Genomic DNA, 21,514 nt, shown 5'->3' with positions numbered 1-21,514 from the left:
TTGATTATGGCAATCCAGAACAGCTGAAGATGTGTGTATGGTACACTCTCACACCCTTTTGCATGCTTAAATCATCAGGTCATTTTACAGAGCACACTAAGCAGTCAGGTAGCTGTAAGGGATTTTTACTTGACCTTACTGGACTGAAGCAAGCAACAAAATACATCATTTTCAATGGAGGAGATGGGACTGAGAAATTTAAGATGAAATACTCTTTTTAAGACAGAAGACTTGACAGAATCATACAACTTCCTGTGTTGGAAAGGACCCACAAGGATCATCAAGTCCACCTCCTAGTCCTTTACACGACATCCCCAAGAGTAACACCATGTGCCCAAGAGCATCGTCCAAATGCTTCTTGAACTCCGTCAGGCTTGGTGCTGTGACCACTTTGCTAGGGACCCTGTTTTGACTTCTTCAAAGTAACTCCCATTTCAACCAAATCCATTACCAAACCCAAAAACATCCCAGCAAAGACATGTTCTCAAAAGAGGTTTGGAAAAAAAATATATTCTAGAGCGTAGAGTGACCAGGTAGGTGCTATTTCACTCTAAGCAAAATTAGTCAGTTACTTTGTTGTTATTGGTTTGTTTTAACTTAATCTAACATGATCGCTTCTTTTTACAACTTAATCATTTGAAAACATAGAAAGAAGGGAGGAATTCTATAAGGCTTAAGTCAACTGAGAGTAGGTGATGAGCCTTCAACTGTCTTGTTACTGCAGAGGAACTCAGGAGAAGAGGTACCATTATAGATGCGTTCCCTCATAAGCTGGCTATGGAGTGTAGTTGCAAAAGAACACATAATTTAGAATTTTCAGGAGTGAAGCTAGCACTTGTCAATATGCAGTTGGAAAAAGGTGTGGGTGGACACTTCGATCCTGTATATGAAAGGCATGTTTGATCATTCTTCTTGCAATTCCTCCATATCTTTTGATGAGTTCTACTATCCAAAATGAAAAGGATACCCTAACTGTAAATCTTTCCAATGTGGAGAAATGCTGCAAGATGTCTTAATGAATTTTACACTTAATATCCCTGTATATTGCCCTACGGTATCACCTTTTTTCACCATTGCATGGCATGGTTGAACCACATGCAACATGTAGTCTGCAAAGCTGCTGTATAGGCAGCTGGTTGCTAACTTCTGTTTGTAGGCTTGATAATTCCTGCCTAAGTCAAGAATCTTGCAATTGTCCTGCCTAAGTCAAGAATTGTCTTGCAAGGATCAAAGCTTTGTTTATTTTTCAGACTACTTCTGACTAATTGTTTTCACTCTGAAACCTCAAAACTCACAGAAGGGTCCACATTCATAAACTGATTGTCACTTTGAAGACCTGAAGCTGAAAAATGCAAGAAATTCCCTTCTCTCACAGCAACGGATCCTTTTCCTTCTCCATCTCTCTCAATCTGTGTTTTCTTTCTTCCCTGTGGGATGTTGTGATTGATTCCTAAATCCTCCTTTTAATCACTGTAATCTAGAACAGAATTGAAACCTTCACACCTGAAAATTGCCACAGTCTTGAACTCTATTATTTCTTTTATTGCAAGGATAATCCCTTAGGCCAGTTAAATGATTAATGTATGTGAACTAACTAAATGTCAGAGAGAAGGAAAGGCCAAGTACTAAGATCCCCCTTATCATGTCAAATATCACAGTATTATTTTGATGCTTTGTACAGACACCCTCCTCCCTTCAATACCTTTTTATTGGGATTACCTTTAGCACTCCAATTACAGCTGGTGGGTAGCTCAAGCCGACCATATTTGAAGTACGCCTGTACATTCTACCAAGATGAAATAAAGCAACACATAAATAGAATTAAATGAAACAAAACAGACAATCAACAAAACTCATAAAGTAACAGACCATTACAGGAGACCTTATTTAGCCCAGAAAACTCTTAATGGAATATGGACCTTCTTTCCTTCCATTTTGTTGCTAACTTGCCCAATATTCTCTGTACTATTCTTATTGTATAGCCTAATTTGAGACTATACACTCCCCAGTATCTCATAGCTTGGTTACCCAGCCAAACATGACAAAGAATTTGCCAATATCAGGTCTTCATCAGATGGAAAGGCTACACTCAACTAAATAAAATGTTCTCCATTTTCCACTGCACATAACTGTACTGACTTTTCAGTTCCCCATGTCCTTGCTGGCCCACATGCAAGCTAATTCTGAGCGTAACAGAAACCATTTGTATGCAGTGAATCAACTTCAGTGTGATACAGCTGTTACTTTTGTCTGCATGTTTTCAAGATTAGTATAAAACCTTTTGGGTGCTTGCCATATGTGTGTTTCAGGAAGTGAGAGAGAAAGAACAAGGCAATAATCAACATCTGTAACCATATTAATCAAAGTATGTCTGTACCAGATTTTAAACTTGATTAGAAAGTATATTTTAAACAGATTATAAAGTATGTACAAGTTTTTAAACTTGTTTTCAGGACACGCTGTGTTTGGATTTGGTGAATGCAGAAACACTGTCATAGCCAGAATGTCTTTCCACAGGTCACCCTTTTTTGCCCTAAAGCAAAAGGAGATGATGGAAAGCCCTCTTCTCCCATCTGAAATGATCCTGTGCAAAGTCTTCCTTCACTGCCATTTTAATTTGTCATCTTCTGCACTCAGACCTGAAAAAAATCATTCCCCTGTGGAGACTTTACATTAATCCATTCCCCAAATCACAGAATTTCTTATCCCTTTCTTTCTCCAGTCAGAAGCTCCACAGCATTCTCTTAAGAGACAATTGAAGCAGAACCCCTTTCCCCTAGCTCAGGAGAGTCACAACCTTCTTCCGATGTTACATTATATCTGAACACTTCCTTCCACTTCCTTCTTTGGGTCACAGTGATCCAGGTCAGCTGGAAAACAGCCTACTGAGCCAGCTTTCTGCATTTACTTCCTTGTTGAGCAAGTCCCCCACTGAGAGTGAGGGTTAATTCAAAAGTAGCCTGTCAAGAAGAGAAACCAGTCCCAAGGAGAAATGAGAAGTTTAGTCTTATTACAGTTTGCTGCCACTCTTAACACATGTACAGTAACTTTGGTGCACAGATAAAAATATTGGCTATAGTCATGATGAAGGAGACTTCTGTGTGGCTTGTGGTCCACTGTCTGATACGCACAACCTCCTGCACGGAGGGTTGTTAGGCTGTGAGTGCAATTCTGATGAACAGTGAAAGGTGCTCTGCTCTTCCATTCCTGACTTGAATTTTGCTGTTACAAAATTACCCCAGAGATCTGAGAGCTGGTGTCCAATGACTGCTGACAGTTTCATATGCGCCAGCCCTCCTTCAGGCTTGAACAAAGGTCAGTGAAGAGTGGTTACTTGATAAGAAAAGGTAAGATTGGAAGTGAGTCCAAATTGAAATGAATAAATGTTTTAAAGAGTTCAAAAAGTAAAATCAGTTTTAGCAACAGGTTGTGATGAAAATCACAAGAGGGAAGGCTGAGAGGACTCAATGGCTTTTTGGAAATCCTCACTGAGCTCCAAAATGTTCACATCACTTTTGATCTAGAATTCATTCCAATAATGCTATGGTAAAGGGTTTTCTGTATCTTAGCACTTCTTCATAAGAAAGACTAGATCACAGAGATAAACAGAAGCAAGGGAGAGTTTGATCTGTCCAAATTTTAAATGCTGTCACTCCTGACCTAGGACTATGCAGAAGCGCATATTGTCTGTCAAAATTATGCCAACTGTGCCACTAGATCTGTACTATAGTAAGAACAGAGGACTAGGTATTGTTTCAGTTTGCAATCTTTTAATGAATCCCGGGTTTTGAGGTGTCACCCAGATCTGTGTAGAAACATTAACAGAAGCACATTGAAGTGCTCTTCATTCAGTAGTCTTCTACTAGTGCTCTGAGGTCTTCTGACCTAAGGTACTGCCCTCCACCTCCTGTCATTGTGCCATCACACACTACAGATGCAATCTGCAGTACCTGGGCAGTTACTAGAACAAAGTAATTACATGATACTTTACCTTTCCACAAATATCCCAGCTTGCACTGCATGGACGATACTCCTGAACCGGGGTTTTTCCTCAGTCCTTCTGAGCATCATCCCCATTTGCCGTGTGAAGGTAGAAGCCAACCAGTCACGGACCTCTGAGGGCACAGAGTCAGACTGGATATCACTGAGCTCATCTTCCGTGTCCAGTAAGCGCCTAGAAGGATGAGGAAACAGAAGGGTAAATAGACTTCCTTTGAGAGCACTACAACATTATTAACAAAAAAGAAACTCACATATATTCTAATTAAAGCAGCTGTTAAAAGTCTGATTCATCAGCCCTAATAAAACACAATAGTACAAATCTTCAACTGTTTGTTTATTCTTTTACATGCTTACATTTCACATTGTAAAACTCACTACTAGGCTGAGAAACAAGAAGTGTCAGCCTTCTGAAGCACAACTATATAATCATCTACTGACATCACATCTTCAGCTCATCAATATTTCTGAACCTTCTGCTTTCAAAGGTAATTTATGGTCATTTCTAGGAATTTCTGTTTTCTGGGTTAGTAGCATACAGTCATCTACATTATCTACTATCTAACATTATTCAGAAGAAATAGATGAGTAGAACTTTAGAAACTGTCAGAAGAAGTGGAACACAATTACTATGAATACATTTATCTGAGAAAAAGTATATTACATTTATGATTGGTCTTGATCTCCTTCCTTGTCCCAGGAAACTTAAAGAATCTTTTAAATGAAGGATTGAAGAATACAATACATACATACATACACAAGAATACAATACAATATTCTAATGATTTAAACCATATTGCCTCTCAGTAATAAATCTTGGCTCAAACAACTTTAACAGTTGACATGTAAATTACAACTGGTGCTAGATATGAGTGCTGATGTCTGTAGTTAGCTCACCTAGTTTCATCAATGTATACTGACTCAAGAACAGTCGCTGCATATTCCAAATTCTTCTTTAGATCCACAACTGAAGCTTCGCCTCTCTCTAATTGCTTTACCAAAGACCGCAATCTAAAGAAAAGGAAAACAAAAATCTGATTAGTATAAATCAAAATAGGTTGAGAGTGAGCGTCAGTTCCCAGCATGAGACCTAGTACACACCTTGACAGGTGAAAACTTTTGGAAGTCTACAAGTTTTTTGAAGCTACATACGTGAAATCAACAAAAATTACTTTTCAAAGATCAGTTACAATGATGGCAGGCAAATATGTGTAAGTCCATGAGTTATCACAGAATCATACAATCACAGAATGATAGAATATGCTGAGTTGGAAGGGACCCATCAGTATCATTGAGTCCAGCTCCTGACTCCACCCAAGATACTCCAAGAATCACACCATATGCCTGAGAGCATTCCCCAAAGGCTTCTGAACTCAGACTCGAGTCCTGTCACTAATCATGAGAGTGAAGACATCAGTATTTGCCCCTCCATTTCCCCTCATGAGATTGTTGAAGACTGCAATGAGGTCTCCTCTTAGTTTCCTCTTCTCCAATTTGAACAGATCACATGGTCTCAATCACTCCTTATAAGGCTTCCCCTCCAGACCTTTCACTGTACTTGTGGCCCTCCTATGGACACTTTCTAATAATTTAATATTTTTCTTATATAGTGGTGCGCAAAAATGCACATGGTACTCAAGGTGAGGCCATACCAATGCAAAGCAGAGCAGGACAATCACTTCCATTAAACAGCTGTCCCTCCCCTACTCACAACTGAAATAAGTGGAAATAGAAATCACTTGAAATTTAACACAGGAGCTAAGAGAGGACAATTTCAATCCAGACATAAGAAGGAATTTGTTGAATAGTATCTGTTAACAAATGACTGTTATTCCTAATGATTGATGTACACATATGCAAAATTGTATTGGAGTATATTTAGAAACTCTGCTGTAGAAATACTATACAAGGGTAGGAAATGCTATGATTTTCATTAGATCAAGCAGCCACCCTTAGACTATCCCATCTATATTAAACAGAATTCACTACTTTTGCATCCAAACAGTAAGTATTACTTCATATGCCTCCTCGTTTATTCTCCTCATTTCTTTCATATGCCTCCTCTACAGACTATGGGGAGTCTGCAGATATGACCCTGTAATTAGCTACCAGAAACACTGTACACAAGCCACAGGAGTCAATATTACAGAAAGAACATGACCTTTGGCTCTTCCTGACTTTTATTTAATTGATATAAATATCTGGTAGCTTCATGTTGCAACTCATTCAAAATTCATGTTCAATAACAGCACAGTGAGTAATGGTTGCTTCATGGCACCAACATTCTTCATCAAGAAGATTATGCAATGTACCACGTGCATCAATCGTTTAGAAACAGAAGTACAGCTGCTTCTCACACCATCAGCCATTCTCATGTGAAAAAAAATTACACTATCCATTATCTCTAACTATGCTGATTTATTGAGTCACAGCAGCTGCTCCCAATTAACTGTACTCTAAGAGCCTGGTGATCATTTGCCTTTAATGTATTCCAAGTATATGGGTTTTTTTAATAATCCTAAATGGATTGAAGGGAATCCAGGCAAATTTATTAGTTGAATAATTCTGTTTCAAGGTGGCTGAAATAATCTTGAAATTCAGTCAATTTCACCTCTAGCACTCAGGAACATGATTTAGCAAGAGCTTGGCAGTGCTGGGTTAATGGTTGGACTTCATGATCTTAGTGGTCATCTCTAAGATCAACTCATTTGTGATAACATTCCTTTGATAGCCAGCTCAAATAGCTTTAAAAAAATATTAAAAAACAACCACAAACTTTAGAAATTAACAAAATAGTAATCAGAAGTAGGTCTGACTGCATAAAAACTGGCTTCAGTATACACACACAAAAACATCAAGAGTTGCTCCCAAAGTTTGGAAGATAAACATCTGCTGAACTGAAAGACAAAACCCTGCCTTCTAATCTTCCGCATGTTCCTCACTCTTCTCTGGAAAACCACCATAATTATGGGTAAGAAATTCTTACTAAGTTTGAGAAATAGATGTTCATTGTGCAGTGAACTGTATCAAAGAATTCCTACACAGAAATAGATGTGCATCTGTCATCTCACTATAATGTACAAATTTGATAAATCTGATATTCTGGAGTCATATCAGAGTTAGACAGCATGTGCAGACTATCTAAGCATGAGCACATAGAAGGTCTGACAGACACCCCACAACAGTATCTGCCTGCCTGTTGGGGTGTAAAAAAACTGTAAAGTAAATACACAGGCTACTTAACACTGTCCAAAAGCATCAGAGCAGACTACATGTGGTTATATGTGTAATGGATATATGCAGTAGTTTCAGTCATCTGGGTGGACAGATGTGTCCACAGTTTGCATAGCAAGTCCCTGAGACCCATTCAAACAGAGGATTGGTGGGAGAGGTACAGCATACACAGGAAGTAACCCAGAAGCTCACCATCTCTTTTTACAAGAGTCAGCAGGTATTATTCATTCCACAGTCTGCAACATCTTAATCTAAGGCTCTGCATATATATAGAATGTATGTACCACTGAGGAAAAGACCCAGCCTAGAAAGCCGGTTTAAATAGTAATCCTCAAAATGAAACTAAAAATAGAGCAACTGGTAGCCTGTGACTCAATGGATTTGTATTAGGCTGGATAGCCATCTTCTGTCACTTCTTTTGTATACAAAAAATGCAAGTCACAACATTCAGAAGAAATAAAAACATGTTTGCAAAGAGCAAACACACAGTACTGCTACACCGGCATTTTTCATCCAAAAAATTTATATGCAATTTCCCAAGTAATTGCTTTGCCTTGTTCATGTTTCCTGAAATATCCTTCTTCATTTGAATAAAAACACAAACATTAAAAATTTTGAGTAATCAATTATTTTTTTATTATTAGAAGCATGAAAATGCAACAATAAGTTCAGTGGCCTTGGCAGGATGGTAAAAAGCTTGTTTCAACTCACCTTGAGTCAGATAAACTTTTGACAACATTAGTCAACTATAAGTGAAACCTTAAATAGTTTAGGTTTTCACTTCACATTTATAAATTTCTTCATGCCTATGAAGTCCTGCACCGGAAACTTTAGCAAACTTTGGCTTACTGAATGATTTTCAATAAAACAACAGCCTAGGCACTTCCTCAGCACCAATTCCTGTAAATTACCCTTGTCTCCCTCTCCTGCTACCTAAAACTCTAAAGAATGTGTACTCTTCCAATATGCAAACACCTCCCCCATTCTCAGGTTTTGAACTTTGGGAACTGAATCAGAAAATATAAGCAGTTAAAATGATTGGTCATGTTTTAGGGTTTTTTTTATTCAAGTCAACTGCTTCACCTAGCACTAGCCTTTTATAGAAATCACGTACACAGATGTTCATGGAAGTCACTGGAGATGGATACCTATGATAAACCAACTGCCTGTCATACAGCCTCAGGAAAGGGTGCACTGCCTCTTTGATGTGCCTGCCTTCCCCCACTAGTGAGAGAAATGAGCCAGAAGATTATCTTAGGTGATCATTGTGGTTTCAGACAGCTAAGATGAGGTGAGATGACTCATTCCACTGATTAAATGTGAGAGCTGAACAAGGATAAATTTCAGATGTGGGAGAGAAAGAAAGGCTGCTATATTCTTTTTTCACAACCAGCAATCTGCTAATTGGTATTTCCCAAAGCAAGCCTTCCTTTTGGCAGACTACTTCTTTTTGAGATGTTAGTGTGAATTAGTTTTTTGGGGAAACTGTTCAAACACAATGCAATCACTGAATTTGTAGACAACGACATCCAAAGACAACAAATGAAGTCTTCCAAAATTAAGCATTTTCAAACCACTGTTGCCTTTTATAAAAAACCAACCTCCAATATAACACATCAGACACAAATCTAACAATTTTTAATTTGCATCTTTAAAAATAGGTACCTGAAATAAATTTTCTATAAATATATTTAATATATAATAAATAGATAACATATGATACATATAATAAAACCATACGCAACAAGATCACCTGCCCTGGACTTCAGAGGAGCAGACTTTGGCCTCTTTGGGGACCTATGTGGTAGAGTCCCATGTGCTAGAGCCCTGGAGAGAAGAGGGGCTCAAGAACACTGGCTAATATTCAAGGATCACTTCCTCTAAGATCAGGAACAATGTATCTCAACAAGAGTACACGGGGCAAAAATGCCAGGAGGCATCCATAGATGGATAAAGAGTTGCCGAGCACCTCAGAAATAAAAAAGAAATTTACAGAAGGTAGAAGCAAAGACAAGCTAAGGCCCAGTTAGAACTGAGTCTGGCCAGAGATGTCAAAGACAATAGAAAGAGCTTCTATAGGTATGTTGCTAACAAAAAAAAAAAAGACTAGGGATAATGTGGGCCCTCTCCAGAAGGAAGTGGGAAACCTGGCTACCTGGATAAACCTGGAATATTGAGAAGACTGAGGTTCTCAATGAATTCTATGCCTCAGTCTTCCACAGGAAGTGCTCCAGCCCAAGTCATGAAAGGCAAATGCAAGGACTGGGAGAACGAAGACCCTAAGACCACTGTAGGAGAGAATCAAGTTCGAGACCATCTAAGGAACCAGAATGTGCACAAGTCTATGGGATCTGATGAGATTCATCTGTGGGTCCTAAGGGAACTGGTAGACAAAGTTGCTGAGCTACTATCCACCATATTTGAAAAATTGTGGCAGTCAGGTGAAGTTCTTGATGACTGAAAAAAGGGAAATATAACCTCCATTTTTTAAAAAGGGGAAGTGGAAGACCCAAGGAACTACAGACAATTCAGTCTCACCTCTGTGCTAGGCAAGATCAAGGAGCATTCTCCTGGTAACTATGTTGGTAAACAAAGAGATGACAGGTGATAACCAACATGGCTTCACTAAGGGGAAATCATGCCTGACAAGTTTGATGGCTTTTTGACAGGACTACAGAGTTGGTGGATGGGGGCAAAGCAACTGACATTATCTACCTGGACTTGTGCATAGCATTCAACACTGTCCCACATGACTTCCTTTTCTCTAAACTGGAGAGACATGGATTTGATGGATGGACCACTCGGTGGATAAAGATTTAGCTGGATGGCTGCACCCAAACAGTGGTGCTGTAATGGCTCATTGTCCACATGGAAACTCATGACAAGTGGTGTCCCTCAGGAATTGGTGTTGGGGCTGACACTGTTCAACATCCTTGCTGGCAACATGAACAGTGGGTTTGGTGTACCCTCAGCAAGTTCATGGATGACACCAAGCTCTGTGGCAGTGCAGTCAATATGATGGAGGGAAAGGATAATGCCATCCAGAGGGACCTCAACAGGCTTGAGAGGTGGGCCGATGCAAACCTCATGAGGTTCAACAAAGCAAAGTGTAAGGTCCTCCACCTGGGCTGGGGCAATCCCAGGAACACCTACAGGTTGGGCAGAAAAGTGATTGAGAGCAGTCCTGTGAAGAAGGATTTGGGGGTGACAGGTGAGGAAGAACTCAACACGAGCCAGCAGCGTGTGCTCACAGCCCAGAAAGCCAATCCTGGGCTGCATCAAAAGGAGCACAGCCAGCAGGTCAAGGGAAGTGATTCCCCCTGTACTCTGCTTTTGTGAAACACCACCTGGAATACTGCATACAGTTCTAGTGCCCCCAACATAAGAAGGACACGGAACTGTTGGAACGAGTCCAGAGGGCCACAAAGTTGATAAGGGGACTAGAGCCCTTCCCCTGTGAAGACAGGCTGAGAAAGTCAGGGCTATTCAGCCTGGAGAAGAGAAGCTTGCATAGAGACCTCATAGCAACCTTCCATTATCTGAAGGGAACCTACAGAAAAGCCAGAGAGGGACTCTTCATCAGGAATTCTAGACATAGAACAAATAGTAATGGGTTCAAAGGAGGGAAATTTGGGTTAGATATACAGAAGAAATTCTTTTTTTTTGAGGGTGGTCAGGTACTGGAACAGGTTGCCCAGAGAAGTTGTGGATGCTCCATCCTTGAAAGCATTAAAAGTGCAGCTGGAGGGGGCTCTGAGCAACCTCATCTAGGGGAAGAAGTCCATGCTCATGGAAGGGGAGTTGAAACCTGTCCTAGTTCCAGCAAGGACAGGGATGATTTTTTCAGTAACCAAGAGGGAACATGTCTAGAACCTGGAGGTTATTCTGTACCACCTCACATCATTGCTGGGGGAAAAGGGAGTCTTACAGGGTTAAGAGGTCTTTTCTGGTCTGGGTGTGTGGCTGCAGTTGGGTCTGGCTCTGCATTGAGCATTTTGCCTGTGAATCATTCTCTCTCTTTTGTAGGCTTTTGTTTTTAGTATTGTTGCTGTTATGGTTTGTTTTCTTATCTAACTGCAGTTTCCAGTAAATTGTTCTTATTTTAACCCATGACCTTTACCTTTTGTACCTCCAATTCTCCTGTCCAGCCTGCCACAGAGGGCAGAGGGAGGGCGAGGCGGGAAAGAAAATGAGCAACAGCATGGTCTGGAGAGTCTCAGTAGACACTTAATTGGGAAGTACCATTCCACCTGCTCTCAAGAGACAGTACATACCACAATGTATGTGCTTTTACCTGCATGACCACAGAAAGGACATGAGGAAGTGAGATGGAAAACCCACCTCTCCCCTAGCAGCACAGGTGTGTGAGTGGAGAGAAAGGACAACCACCACAGGAAATTCTTCAAGGATAAATGCTGCTCCAGTTTCCAGTGGGCAAGTCCTCAGACAGAATGGAAGGGCCGAATGGTATTTCTGATCCTCTTGAAGGGACCTCAAGTTCATATTTACAAGACATGAACAACAACTACTATGACTAGAACTAGAGGGGCCTTGCCTCCAGCAGGAGGAAAGGGACAACTGGATCTATTGGACTGTGTGGATCTGATGGCCTGGTGCATCAGACCTGCAAGAGCATGAGGCTTTAGTTTAGCACACAGTGTACCCTGATGCCATCAAGATCTGTAGGGGCAGAATCTAACTCTGTTTCTGAGGTGACAGCTGACAGGATGGGAGCTAAAGTGAGCCTGACAGGGATGAATGGCAAAAACACCCCATTCTGCTTGACCCAAGAGGCCCTGTGTGTCCTTGGCATGGATTAACTCAGGAGAGGGTATTTCAAGGACCCAAGAGGGCATTGTTGGGCTTTTGGGATAGCTGCTGTAGAGACAGAGGAAATTAGACAGCTGAATACTTCATCTGGTCTCTTAGAGGACCCTTCTCATTAGTCACGCAGGCTCAGGGCGGGGTTTCTTCTCTGGTCAGCAGCAGAGTGATTAAAAAGGATTCTAGGGAGTGCGGCGAACAGGAGCAGGCAAACAGGAGCGGGGCACATCTCTGAGGGCGTGGCGCGGCAGTTTGCACCACAGTTTGCACAGGCAGGGTGAGCAGGCAGCATTGCAGGTTTCCTCCTGCTAGTGGGGTTTTTAGTTGTTTGTTGCGATTTTGTTGGTTGGTTGGTTGGTTTGGGGTTTTGTTGTTAGTAATGGTTTTTACACAATCAAGGGCTGCAGTTAGTAAAAGTGTATGTAGCCAAACAGAACCCTCCAAGAAGGATGCGTCTGTCCAGACCCCTTCCTGTGAGGAGTGTTTGAGCTTGTCAATGGCACCAGTGCGATGCAAAAGAAGCCTACCTGCAGTGTGAACAGGTGAATGATCTCCTTTCGCTGGTGGCTGAGCTTAAGGAGGAAGTAGGAAGACTAAGGAGTATTAGGGAAAGTGAGAGGGTAAGGCAGTTCTGTGCTCATGGCACAAGCTCTGGCGTGCCCTAGATCAGAGAGAGTCCAGCTACATTACTTCTGTGCGTCGCAGAAGCGACTTTGGCATCAGGAAAGGTGCTGCTGGCTGAGCTAGCTGGCTTCTTTGCAGAGGAGACACAGCAGGAGCCAATAATTTAGGCTCACGTTAGTTCGGAGATAAAGGAAGAGAGAGGTGGTTCTGGTCTGGCTCCTAACAGGTTTATTGTCAGAAGTTTAGCAACCAGAACATGGCAATGATCTTAATCTGGGATCCCGCCAAGAGGCTTTTCCCTCAGTTTTATAGGGGGTTTGAAAACCCCAGGAAAAGGGGAAAACAACCAATGAGTTACAAGCCAGGGGGAGGATACAATTCAACAAGAACCAATGGGGGAAACAGAGAGGCAGGAGTTATAACAAAGAACCAGTGAACAACCGAGTAACCGAGAAATTTCCCGAACATGGGGAGGCGGCTTGGACCCAGGCGCAGCCCCAGGGGGATGTGGCTTAAGCTTCTGAGCCACCCCTCGACCTACCCTCTGAGTCTGTGTCTTGGGGAAACTCAATCCAGGGGAGGGCTTGGGATTGATTGGCATCTCGCTGCCCCCGCCCCACAGTAGGCTGGGTCATAGCAACAAGAGGGAAATAGATTGGTGGAGTTCTGCCCTTCCATCCTTGAGGGAAGCCTGCCAGGAGTCTGAGGACTCCCATGCCTCCCACCGTCAGGCAATAGGAGGACACCTGGTGGATGAAGGGGAATGAAAATGGGTTCCTGTTTGGGGAGGTAATAAAAATTCCTCCCAACCCCCATCACCTATCCAGGTGCCACTTCAGAATAGGTATGAGGCCCTGGATCTAGAGGGTCAGCCAGATGACGCAGAAGGAAATGATATGCCCAGTGGGCCTCCCAATTACACTTCATTTGTCAGACGGATCACCACCTCTAACATTAAAAAGAAAAGGGTAGTTGTAGTAGGTGACTCCCTTCTGAGGTGAACAGAGGGCCCCATATGTCAACCGGACCCATCCCACAGAGAAGTCTGCTGCTACCCTGGGGCTCAGGTACAGGATATTACTGAGAGACTCCCTGGGCTCATTCAGCCCACTGATTATTACCCACTGTTGATACTCCAGGTTGGCAGTGATGAGATTGAAAAGAGAAGTGTTAGGGCAATTAAAAGGGACTTTAGGGCTCTGGATCAAGTGGTCAATAGGCCAGCAGCACAGATAGTGTTCTGCTCAGTCCCTTTGGTGGCAGGGACAAATGACAAAAGGAATAGGGGAGCCCACATTATCAACAAGTGGCTCAAGGGTTGGTGTCATCAGGCAAAGGGTTGGGTTCTTTGATCATGCAGCAACTTTTATGGCACCTGGCCTGCTGGAACCAGATGGGCTCCATCCCTCTGTTAAAGGCAAAAGTTTTCCAGCCCATGAAATGGTGGAACTCATTGGGAGGGCTTTAAATTAGGTTTGAAGGGGGAAGGGAATGCAGCTGGGCTCTCCGGAAGCAGGCCCAAGGTGGGTAAGCCAGAGTTAGGGGTGAAATCAGCAGCCCAGCTGAAGTGCATGTACACTAATGCACGCAGCATGGGTAACAAGCAAGAAGAGCTGGAAGCCATGGTACAACAGCAAAGCTATGATGAAGTCACCATCACGGAAACGTGGTGGGAGGACTCACATAGCTGAAGCAGAAGGAAATGCAAGAGCTGATGAATTGACAGTAGCTGTTGTTAATATCCCGCCTAACATTTTTGAACAAGCACAATAGAGTCATGCTTTTTTTCATCAAAATGCACAAGCACTCATGCAAATGTTTCATCTTTCTAGGGATCAGGCAAAAGCAATCATAAGTGCCTGTCCTGGCTGCCAACTTGTACAGCCTCCTGTTTCAATAGGAGCAGTCAATCTGCGAGGATTGCAAAGCTTGCAATTGTGGCAGACAGATATCACCAAATACCCGTCTTTCAGGAAATTTAAAAATATCCATGTATCAGTGGATACTTTTTCAGGTGCAGTCTTTGCTTCAGTGCATGAAGGGTTCCTCAGCTTCCCAAAGCATCTTCTGAACCTCAGGAATTAGAAATCCTTGGTTCTACATATATGACCTTTTGTGTGAAATTTAATTATACAAACAAGAGTCAAATCTTTAAAGTGTTGGAGAATGATTAGAGGATCAGGGACATGGACCATTGATAAAGGGTAAAAATCAATAACAGAACTGTACAAGCAAAAGCCTGCACAAGAAAATGCCTCTGTGAGAAAATGCCTGTGTGAGAAACAGGCCTGAGAACCAAAAGGGAGTTTTAAGGAGGTACAGTGCTGTGCTGATAAGATATACTGACCATGAGAAGGCAGGAAGATCTTTGATCTCTCAAGTCAAAACATAAATAATAGAAGCTTGCCAAATGTAGTCTTTTATCTAACCCAATTATGTAGAAGTAAGAATGCGCTTTTGTAAGCTTAAACCAATCAAGAACTGACAAGCATATATACCGACACTATATAAGTGCCTCTGTATTGCCAATAAACAAAGCTTGCTTTATCAATCACATTGATTGTCTGCATGGTTTCCCCCGCCAAAAGTCAGCATAAAAGCACACGTCCATGTGCTAATGATAGGAAATCAATTGCAGCCCTGTTCTGCAAAGTTGCACGTCTGACATCTTTGGTATCTGTTAACATATCACTTAATGCAAGGGAAGTAGCATTGAATTCCTTACTCAGCCAACACCGTAGTTGGTCTAATTGTTTCAGTGCTACTCCTGAAGCAAGTTGTGGTAAAAGAAGAGCTGCTGAGAGCCTTTTTACAGAACCCCAGGGTACAAAATTATCATTACAATCTGGCTTATACAGAAGAATAGACCTTTTACTTTTATGTCTCATAAAAGCAAGCATTTTTGCACTGGGTGTTAGCAAAGTAAGTTTTCCCATGCTACACGGTCCACCAGTGATGTATGCTGGGACAGCAGGCCAAACTCTATCTCCACAAATGAAAAATACTCCACATGGTAATTGAAAAGGAGTATCATATACAGAATGAACTAAAGAAGTATAATTTCACCATAAGGTTTGATTTTTATATAAATTGGGATAAGGAGTAACATCATTAATTAAAGAAGAGACAGGAAAGGGAGAAGAGGTGGAGGGGTGGCTCTTTATATTAGGGAGGCTTTTGATGCCATGGGTATTGAAATCAATGATGATGAAGTTGAATGCCTATGGGTAAGGATTAAGGGGAAGGCCAACAAGGCTGACGTCCTGCTGGGAGTCTGTCATCAACCACCCAACCAGGAAGAAGAGGTGGACAACTTATTCTACAAGCAGCTGGAGAATGTTTCAGGATCACCAGCCCTTGTTCTTGTAGGTTACTTTAACCTAACAGACATCTTTGGGAACTTAATGCAGCAGAAAGGAGGCAGTCCAGGAAGTTCTTAGAATGTGTGGAGGACAACTGTTGGAGTTTTAAGAGTTCTCCTAGTTTTTTTCTGTTAAAGGAATTTTCCCCCATACCGTTGCTAGGGAAACAAATGGCCAGGTGCTTAAGAAGAACAAAAGACCTGGCTGCTCTTTTTGTTTCACCTGGGTGTGTTGTCAGTTCTGTCTCGGTGTCCAGAGAGAGAGGAAGCTGTTTTTTCTACGGCCGCTTTTTCTTTCTGCTGGAGAAACACTGGGATCCCAAGACCGCCTTCCCTGCCCCGCTCGGAGCCGGGCTGTGGCCGCCCTGCCCTGCCGCAGCTTCAAGCCTTCGCTATGTTGTAGCCATGCTCGCCCTGCCTGCCTAGACCTCTGGGGGGGTTCTCCGTTTCGATACACCTGGTCTGCCATCCGGGATTTGTGCTCGTCCCTGCTGCTCCAGCCTGCTGTTCCCGAGGGTCCAGCCGGACACCGGGGCCAGCTGCCCAGGGGTTTGTGAAGCCTTTGTTCCATCCCTCCCTGGGATCCCAGGGCATCAGTGCCGTGTGCTCCCCGAGCTCGCTCCGGAGCGCCCCCTGCAGCCGCGGGGGAACCATCGCACCTGCCCTGCTCACCGGGAGCCGCCAGCGCCCCTGCCGGCTGCGAGCGGAACTGCACCCGAGGGGAAAGGGCCTGACAGCCGAGAAGGCTGGGACTGGGTTTGTGATTGTTTGCTGTTACTGCCATAGTTGTTATTGTTTGTTTGACTGGTTATACACATATATAATAGTAAAGAACTGTTATTCCTATTTCCCACATCTTTGCCTGAAAGCCCCTTGATTTCAAAATTACAATAACTCGGAGGGAAGGGGCTTGCATCTGCCATTCCAAGGGAGGCTTCTGCCTTCCTTAGAAGACACCTGTCTTTCAAACCAAGACAACAACTTTTTGTCACAGCTGGTGAGTGAGCCCATCAGGAAAGGGACTATGCTGGATCTGTTGTTTGCAAATAGAGATGGGCTGGTGGAAGATGTGGTGGTTGGAGGCCGCTTGGAGCATAGTGACCATGAAATTATAGAGTTCTCGATATTTGGTGAAATGAGGAGGAACACCAATAAAACTTTTACATTGGACTTCTGGAGGGCAGACTTTGGCCTATTTAGGAGATTTATTTGGAAAGTTCCTTGGGAAGCAGCCCTTAAAAATAAGGGAGTCCAGGAAAGGTGGGCTTGCTTCAAAACAGAGATCTTGAGGGCACAGGAACAGACTGCCCCTGTGTGCTGAAAGATGAGGCGATGAGGCAAGCGTCCAGCCTGGATGGGCAAGGAGGTTTTGAAGGAACTTAGGAATAAAAAGAGGATGTATCATCTTTGGAGGGAGGGTCAGGTCTTTCAGGAAGTATGTAAGGGGGTTGCTAGGGCATGTAGGAAAAAAATTAGAGAGGACAAAGCTCAGCTAGAATTCAACTTGGCAACTCTTCTGAGGGATACTAAAAAATGTTTTTACAAATATATTAACGGCAAAAGGAAGGGTAAGACCAACCTCTGTTCTCTACTGAATGCAGGAGGGAACTTAATAACTACAGATGGGGAGAAGGCGGAAGTGTTTAACACCTTCTTTGCCTCAATCTTAAGTGGGAAGATGGCTTGTCCTCAGGACAAATGTCCTCCTGGGTTGGCAGATGGTGTTAGGGAGCAGAATGGTCCCCCTGTTATCCAGGAGGAGGCAGTCAGAGAACTGCTGAGCTGCTTGGGTGTTCATAAATCTATGGGAGCAGATGGGATCCATCCCAGGGTGATGAGGGAGCTGGCAGATGTGCTTGCAAAGCCACTCTCCATCATTTACCAACAGTCTTGGCTCACTGGTGAGGTTCCAGACAACTGGAAGATGGCCATGTGACGCCCATTCACAAGAAAGGTAGGAAGGAGGATCCTAGTAATTACAGGCCAGTTAGTTTGACCTCAGTACCCGGCAAGGTAATGGAGCAGTTTATATTGAGTGCCATCACGCAGCACTTACAGGACAGCTGGGGGATCAGACCCAGCCAGTATGGTTTTAGGAGGAGTAGGTTGTGTTTGACCAATTTGATCTCCTTCTATGACCAGGTGACCCACCTGGTGGATGCAGAAAGGGCTGTGGATGTTGCCTATTTGGACTACAGTAAGGCTTTTAACACTGTCTCCCACAGCATAATCCTGGAAAAGCTGGCAGCCCATGGCTTGGACAGGTGCACTCTTTGCTTGGTTAAGAACTGGCTGGATGGCCGGGCCCAGAGAGTGGTGGTGAATGGTGCTGCCTCCAGTTGGTGGCAAGTCACCAGTGGTGGTCCCCAGAGATATGTGTTGGGGCCAGTTCTATTCAATATTTTTACTGACGACATGGATGTGGGTATTGAGTCTACTATTAGTAAATTTGCGGACGACACAAGTTGGGAGTGCGTGTCAATCTGTTGGAAGGTAGGAGAGCTCTGCAGAGAGACCTGGAATGGTTGGATGGATGGGCAGAGTCCAATAGGATGAAGTTAAATAAGTCCGAGTGCAGAGTCCTGCATTTTGGCCACAATAACCCCCTGCAATGTTATAGGCTGGGGGCGATGTGGCTGGACAGTGGCCAGGCAGAAAGGGACCTGGGCAGCTGATTGAACATGAGCCAGCAGTGTGCCCACGTGGCCAAGAAGGCCAATGGCATCCTGGCCTGGATCAGGAATAGTGTGGCCAGCAGGACCAGGGAAGTGATTCTTCCCCTGTACTCAGCACTGGTGACACCACACCTTGAGTACTGTGTCCAGTTCTGGGCCCCTCAGTTCAGGAAGGATGTTGAGATGCTGGAGTATGTCCAGAGAAGGCTATGAGGGGCTTGGAACACAAACCCTATGAGGAACAATTGAGGGAGCTGGGGTTGTTTAGCCTGGAGAAAAGGAGAGTCAGAGGGGACCTTATCACTCTCTACAACTTCCTGAAGGGTTGTTGTAGTCAGGTGGGGGTTGGTCTCTTTCTCCAGGCAGCAACTGACAGAATGAGAGGACACAGTCTTAACCTGTGCCAGGGGAAATATAGGTTGGATATTAGGGAAAAGTTTTTCACAGAAAGAGTGGTGAAGTACTGGAATTGTCTGCCTGGGGAGGTGGTGGAATCACCATCCCTGGATGTGTTTAAAAACAGGTTGGATGTGGCACTCAATGCCATGGTTTAGTTGAGGTGTTAGTTAGGGACTTGATGATCTTAGAGGTCTCTTCCAACCTGGTGATTCTGTGATTCTGCTGTGGGACTGATGAGGGTCGAAGAACAACAGGTACTGATCACTACCACAACAGTGCACCACCGACAGTACCGCACAAACCAGGACTCCAGGACCCCTATCCATGAGATGATTCATGAACTGGTGAGCCACCCTTTTATATCCCTATATGGCCAGAGCGTAAGTCCAGTGGAGATAGGAGGCTGACAGTAGACTAATCATGGCCTGAACAAAGTCATGCCACCTCTGAGTCCCGTGGACATGCTGGAACTTCAGTACGAACTGGAGTCCAAGGCAGCAAAGTGGTGCCACCACCATATTTTGCTAATGCATTTCTCTCCATTCCTTTAGCAAGAGAGTGCAGGCAACAGTTTGCTATATTCTGAAGAGATGTTGAGTACACCTGGATTCTGTTGTCCAAAGGGTGGAAACACAGCCCCACTATTTGCCATGGACTGATCCAGACTGCACTGGAAAAGTGTTAGGCTCCAGAACATTGCAGTACATTGATGACATCATCATGTAGGGCAAAACAGTAGAGGAAGTTTTTGAGAAAGGGGAAAAGATAATTCATATCCTCCTGAAGGCTGGTTTTGCCATAAAGCTAAGTAAAGTCAAGGGACCTGCCCCAAAATACCAGTTTTTAGGGGTAAAATGGCAAGATGAATATCATCAGATTCCAGTGGATGTGCCTCTTTCTATCAAGTGACTGGGAAGAAGAATGATTTCAAATGCAGTCCTTAACAACAAACTTTTTAACAAATTAAACAGGAGACTTCATGCAGTAGCTGGGGGGTTGGAAATACAAAAGAGGCAAAGCCTCCTACACTCCTGCCAAAAAAAGAGATACTGGCAGCTTATGAAGGGGCTCAAGCTGCTTCAGAAATGATTGTCTCCTCTTGGCACCGTGACAGCCACTGCTGTGCTGATGTTTAAAAGGAAAGTCTCTTCCACACATCATGCCACAGTTGCTATGTGGAGTAAGTGGATCACACTGATCACACAGCAAGCTCCAATAGGAAACCCTAGTTACCCAGGGATCTTGGAAATCATCACGAATTGGCCTGAAGGCAAAAATTTCAGATTATCTGCAGCTAGGAGAAGGAAAAGGTGTCATCTGCTATAGGGACTGCACCATATAATCAACCGCCTGAAAAAGAAAAGTGATACATCCTCTTAACTGATGCTTCCTGCTGTATTGTAGGGATACATCAAAAACTAAAAGCTGTATGGAGTCCTGTGCAGTGAGTCACAGAAGCTATTAAGTGACAAGGTGGATCAAATTGGGTTGCAGAGCTGAAAGCCGTCCACCTGGGTTTTGCTGATATGACTGAACGAGAGAAATGGCCTGCACTCTACCCCTACACTGATGTGTTGACGGTAGTATATACTCCGTGGGGATAGCTAGACCTATGGAAAGAAAGACAGATTGGCAGCACAGAGGCATACTCATGTGGATTGCTGAAATGTGGCAGGACATCACTGCAGAGGTAGAGAACTTGGCTGTAAAAGTACATCATGTAGATGCACACATACCCAAGATTAGGGCTACAGAAGAACACCACAACAATGGATAGGTGGATCAAGCTGCCAAGATTAAAGTGTCTCAGGTGGATCTTGATTGACAGCATAAGTGTGAATTATTTCTGGCTAGGTGGGCCCATGACACCTTAGGTCATCAAGGAAGAGATGCAAAATACAGGTGGGCTCATGGTCAAGAGGTGGACATAAACATGAACACTATGTTCCAAGTTATCCTCAACTGTAAAACATACACTGCAATCAAGCAGGCTGTGAGAGACTGGAAAGATTGCTGTCGCAGGACATTTTAGGATTCATGTGGAGGGGGAAGGGGCAGGTCAGGCCTTACATTGGTGTGGTAGTGTACTGCCCTATACACCCCCACCCCTAAAGCCAGTATCCCAGCCTGGCAGGGCCTGCCAATCCCTGGCACAACTGAGTCAATGCTCCACACCCACCCCTGGAGCCCCTATCCCAGTTTCTGAGTGGCCAAACGACCAGAAGTCCCACCTGGGGGAAGGCCCAGGAAGGCCAAGGGGTATTTAAGGCTGAACAAGAGGCCATCTAATCATCTAGACCCTACTTTATTCTTAGAAATTCTGTCTGAAAACTGTCAGAAGCCAGGAGCTGGTAGCTATATGAGTGCTTTTCTATGTCTTTTCTTTCTCTCTTTCTCT

The 21,514-nt window shown here is 43.6% G+C and overlaps 1 protein-coding gene across 8 annotated transcripts in view; it reads right to left on the bottom strand.

Annotated features, from left to right (window-relative positions):
- Positions 1–21,514, bottom strand: part of PDE1C (phosphodiesterase 1C) — a 367,759-nt gene that overhangs the window by 93,171 nt on the left and 253,074 nt on the right. For all 8 annotated transcript variants that reach the window (XM_032102433.1, XM_032102397.1, XM_032102379.1 and 5 more), the window contains 3 exons: positions 4,897–5,010; positions 3,992–4,174; positions 1,720–1,786 (listed from right to left, as the gene is read on the bottom strand). In XM_032102433.1, coding sequence (XP_031958324.1) covers positions 1,720–1,786; positions 3,992–4,077 — 153 coding nt within the window. In that variant the 5' untranslated portion in view covers positions 4,078–4,174; positions 4,897–5,010. The remainder of the gene's footprint in view (positions 1–1,719; positions 1,787–3,991; positions 4,175–4,896; positions 5,011–21,514) is intronic.

Source organism: Corvus moneduloides, chromosome 1 (genome assembly GCF_009650955.1).
Source record: "Corvus moneduloides isolate bCorMon1 chromosome 1, bCorMon1.pri, whole genome shotgun sequence".
Lineage (NCBI taxonomy): Eukaryota > Metazoa > Chordata > Aves > Passeriformes > Corvidae > Corvus > Corvus moneduloides.
The sequence above is the reverse complement of the archived record's forward strand: the minus strand, read 5'-3'. Positions and strand labels throughout refer to the sequence as shown.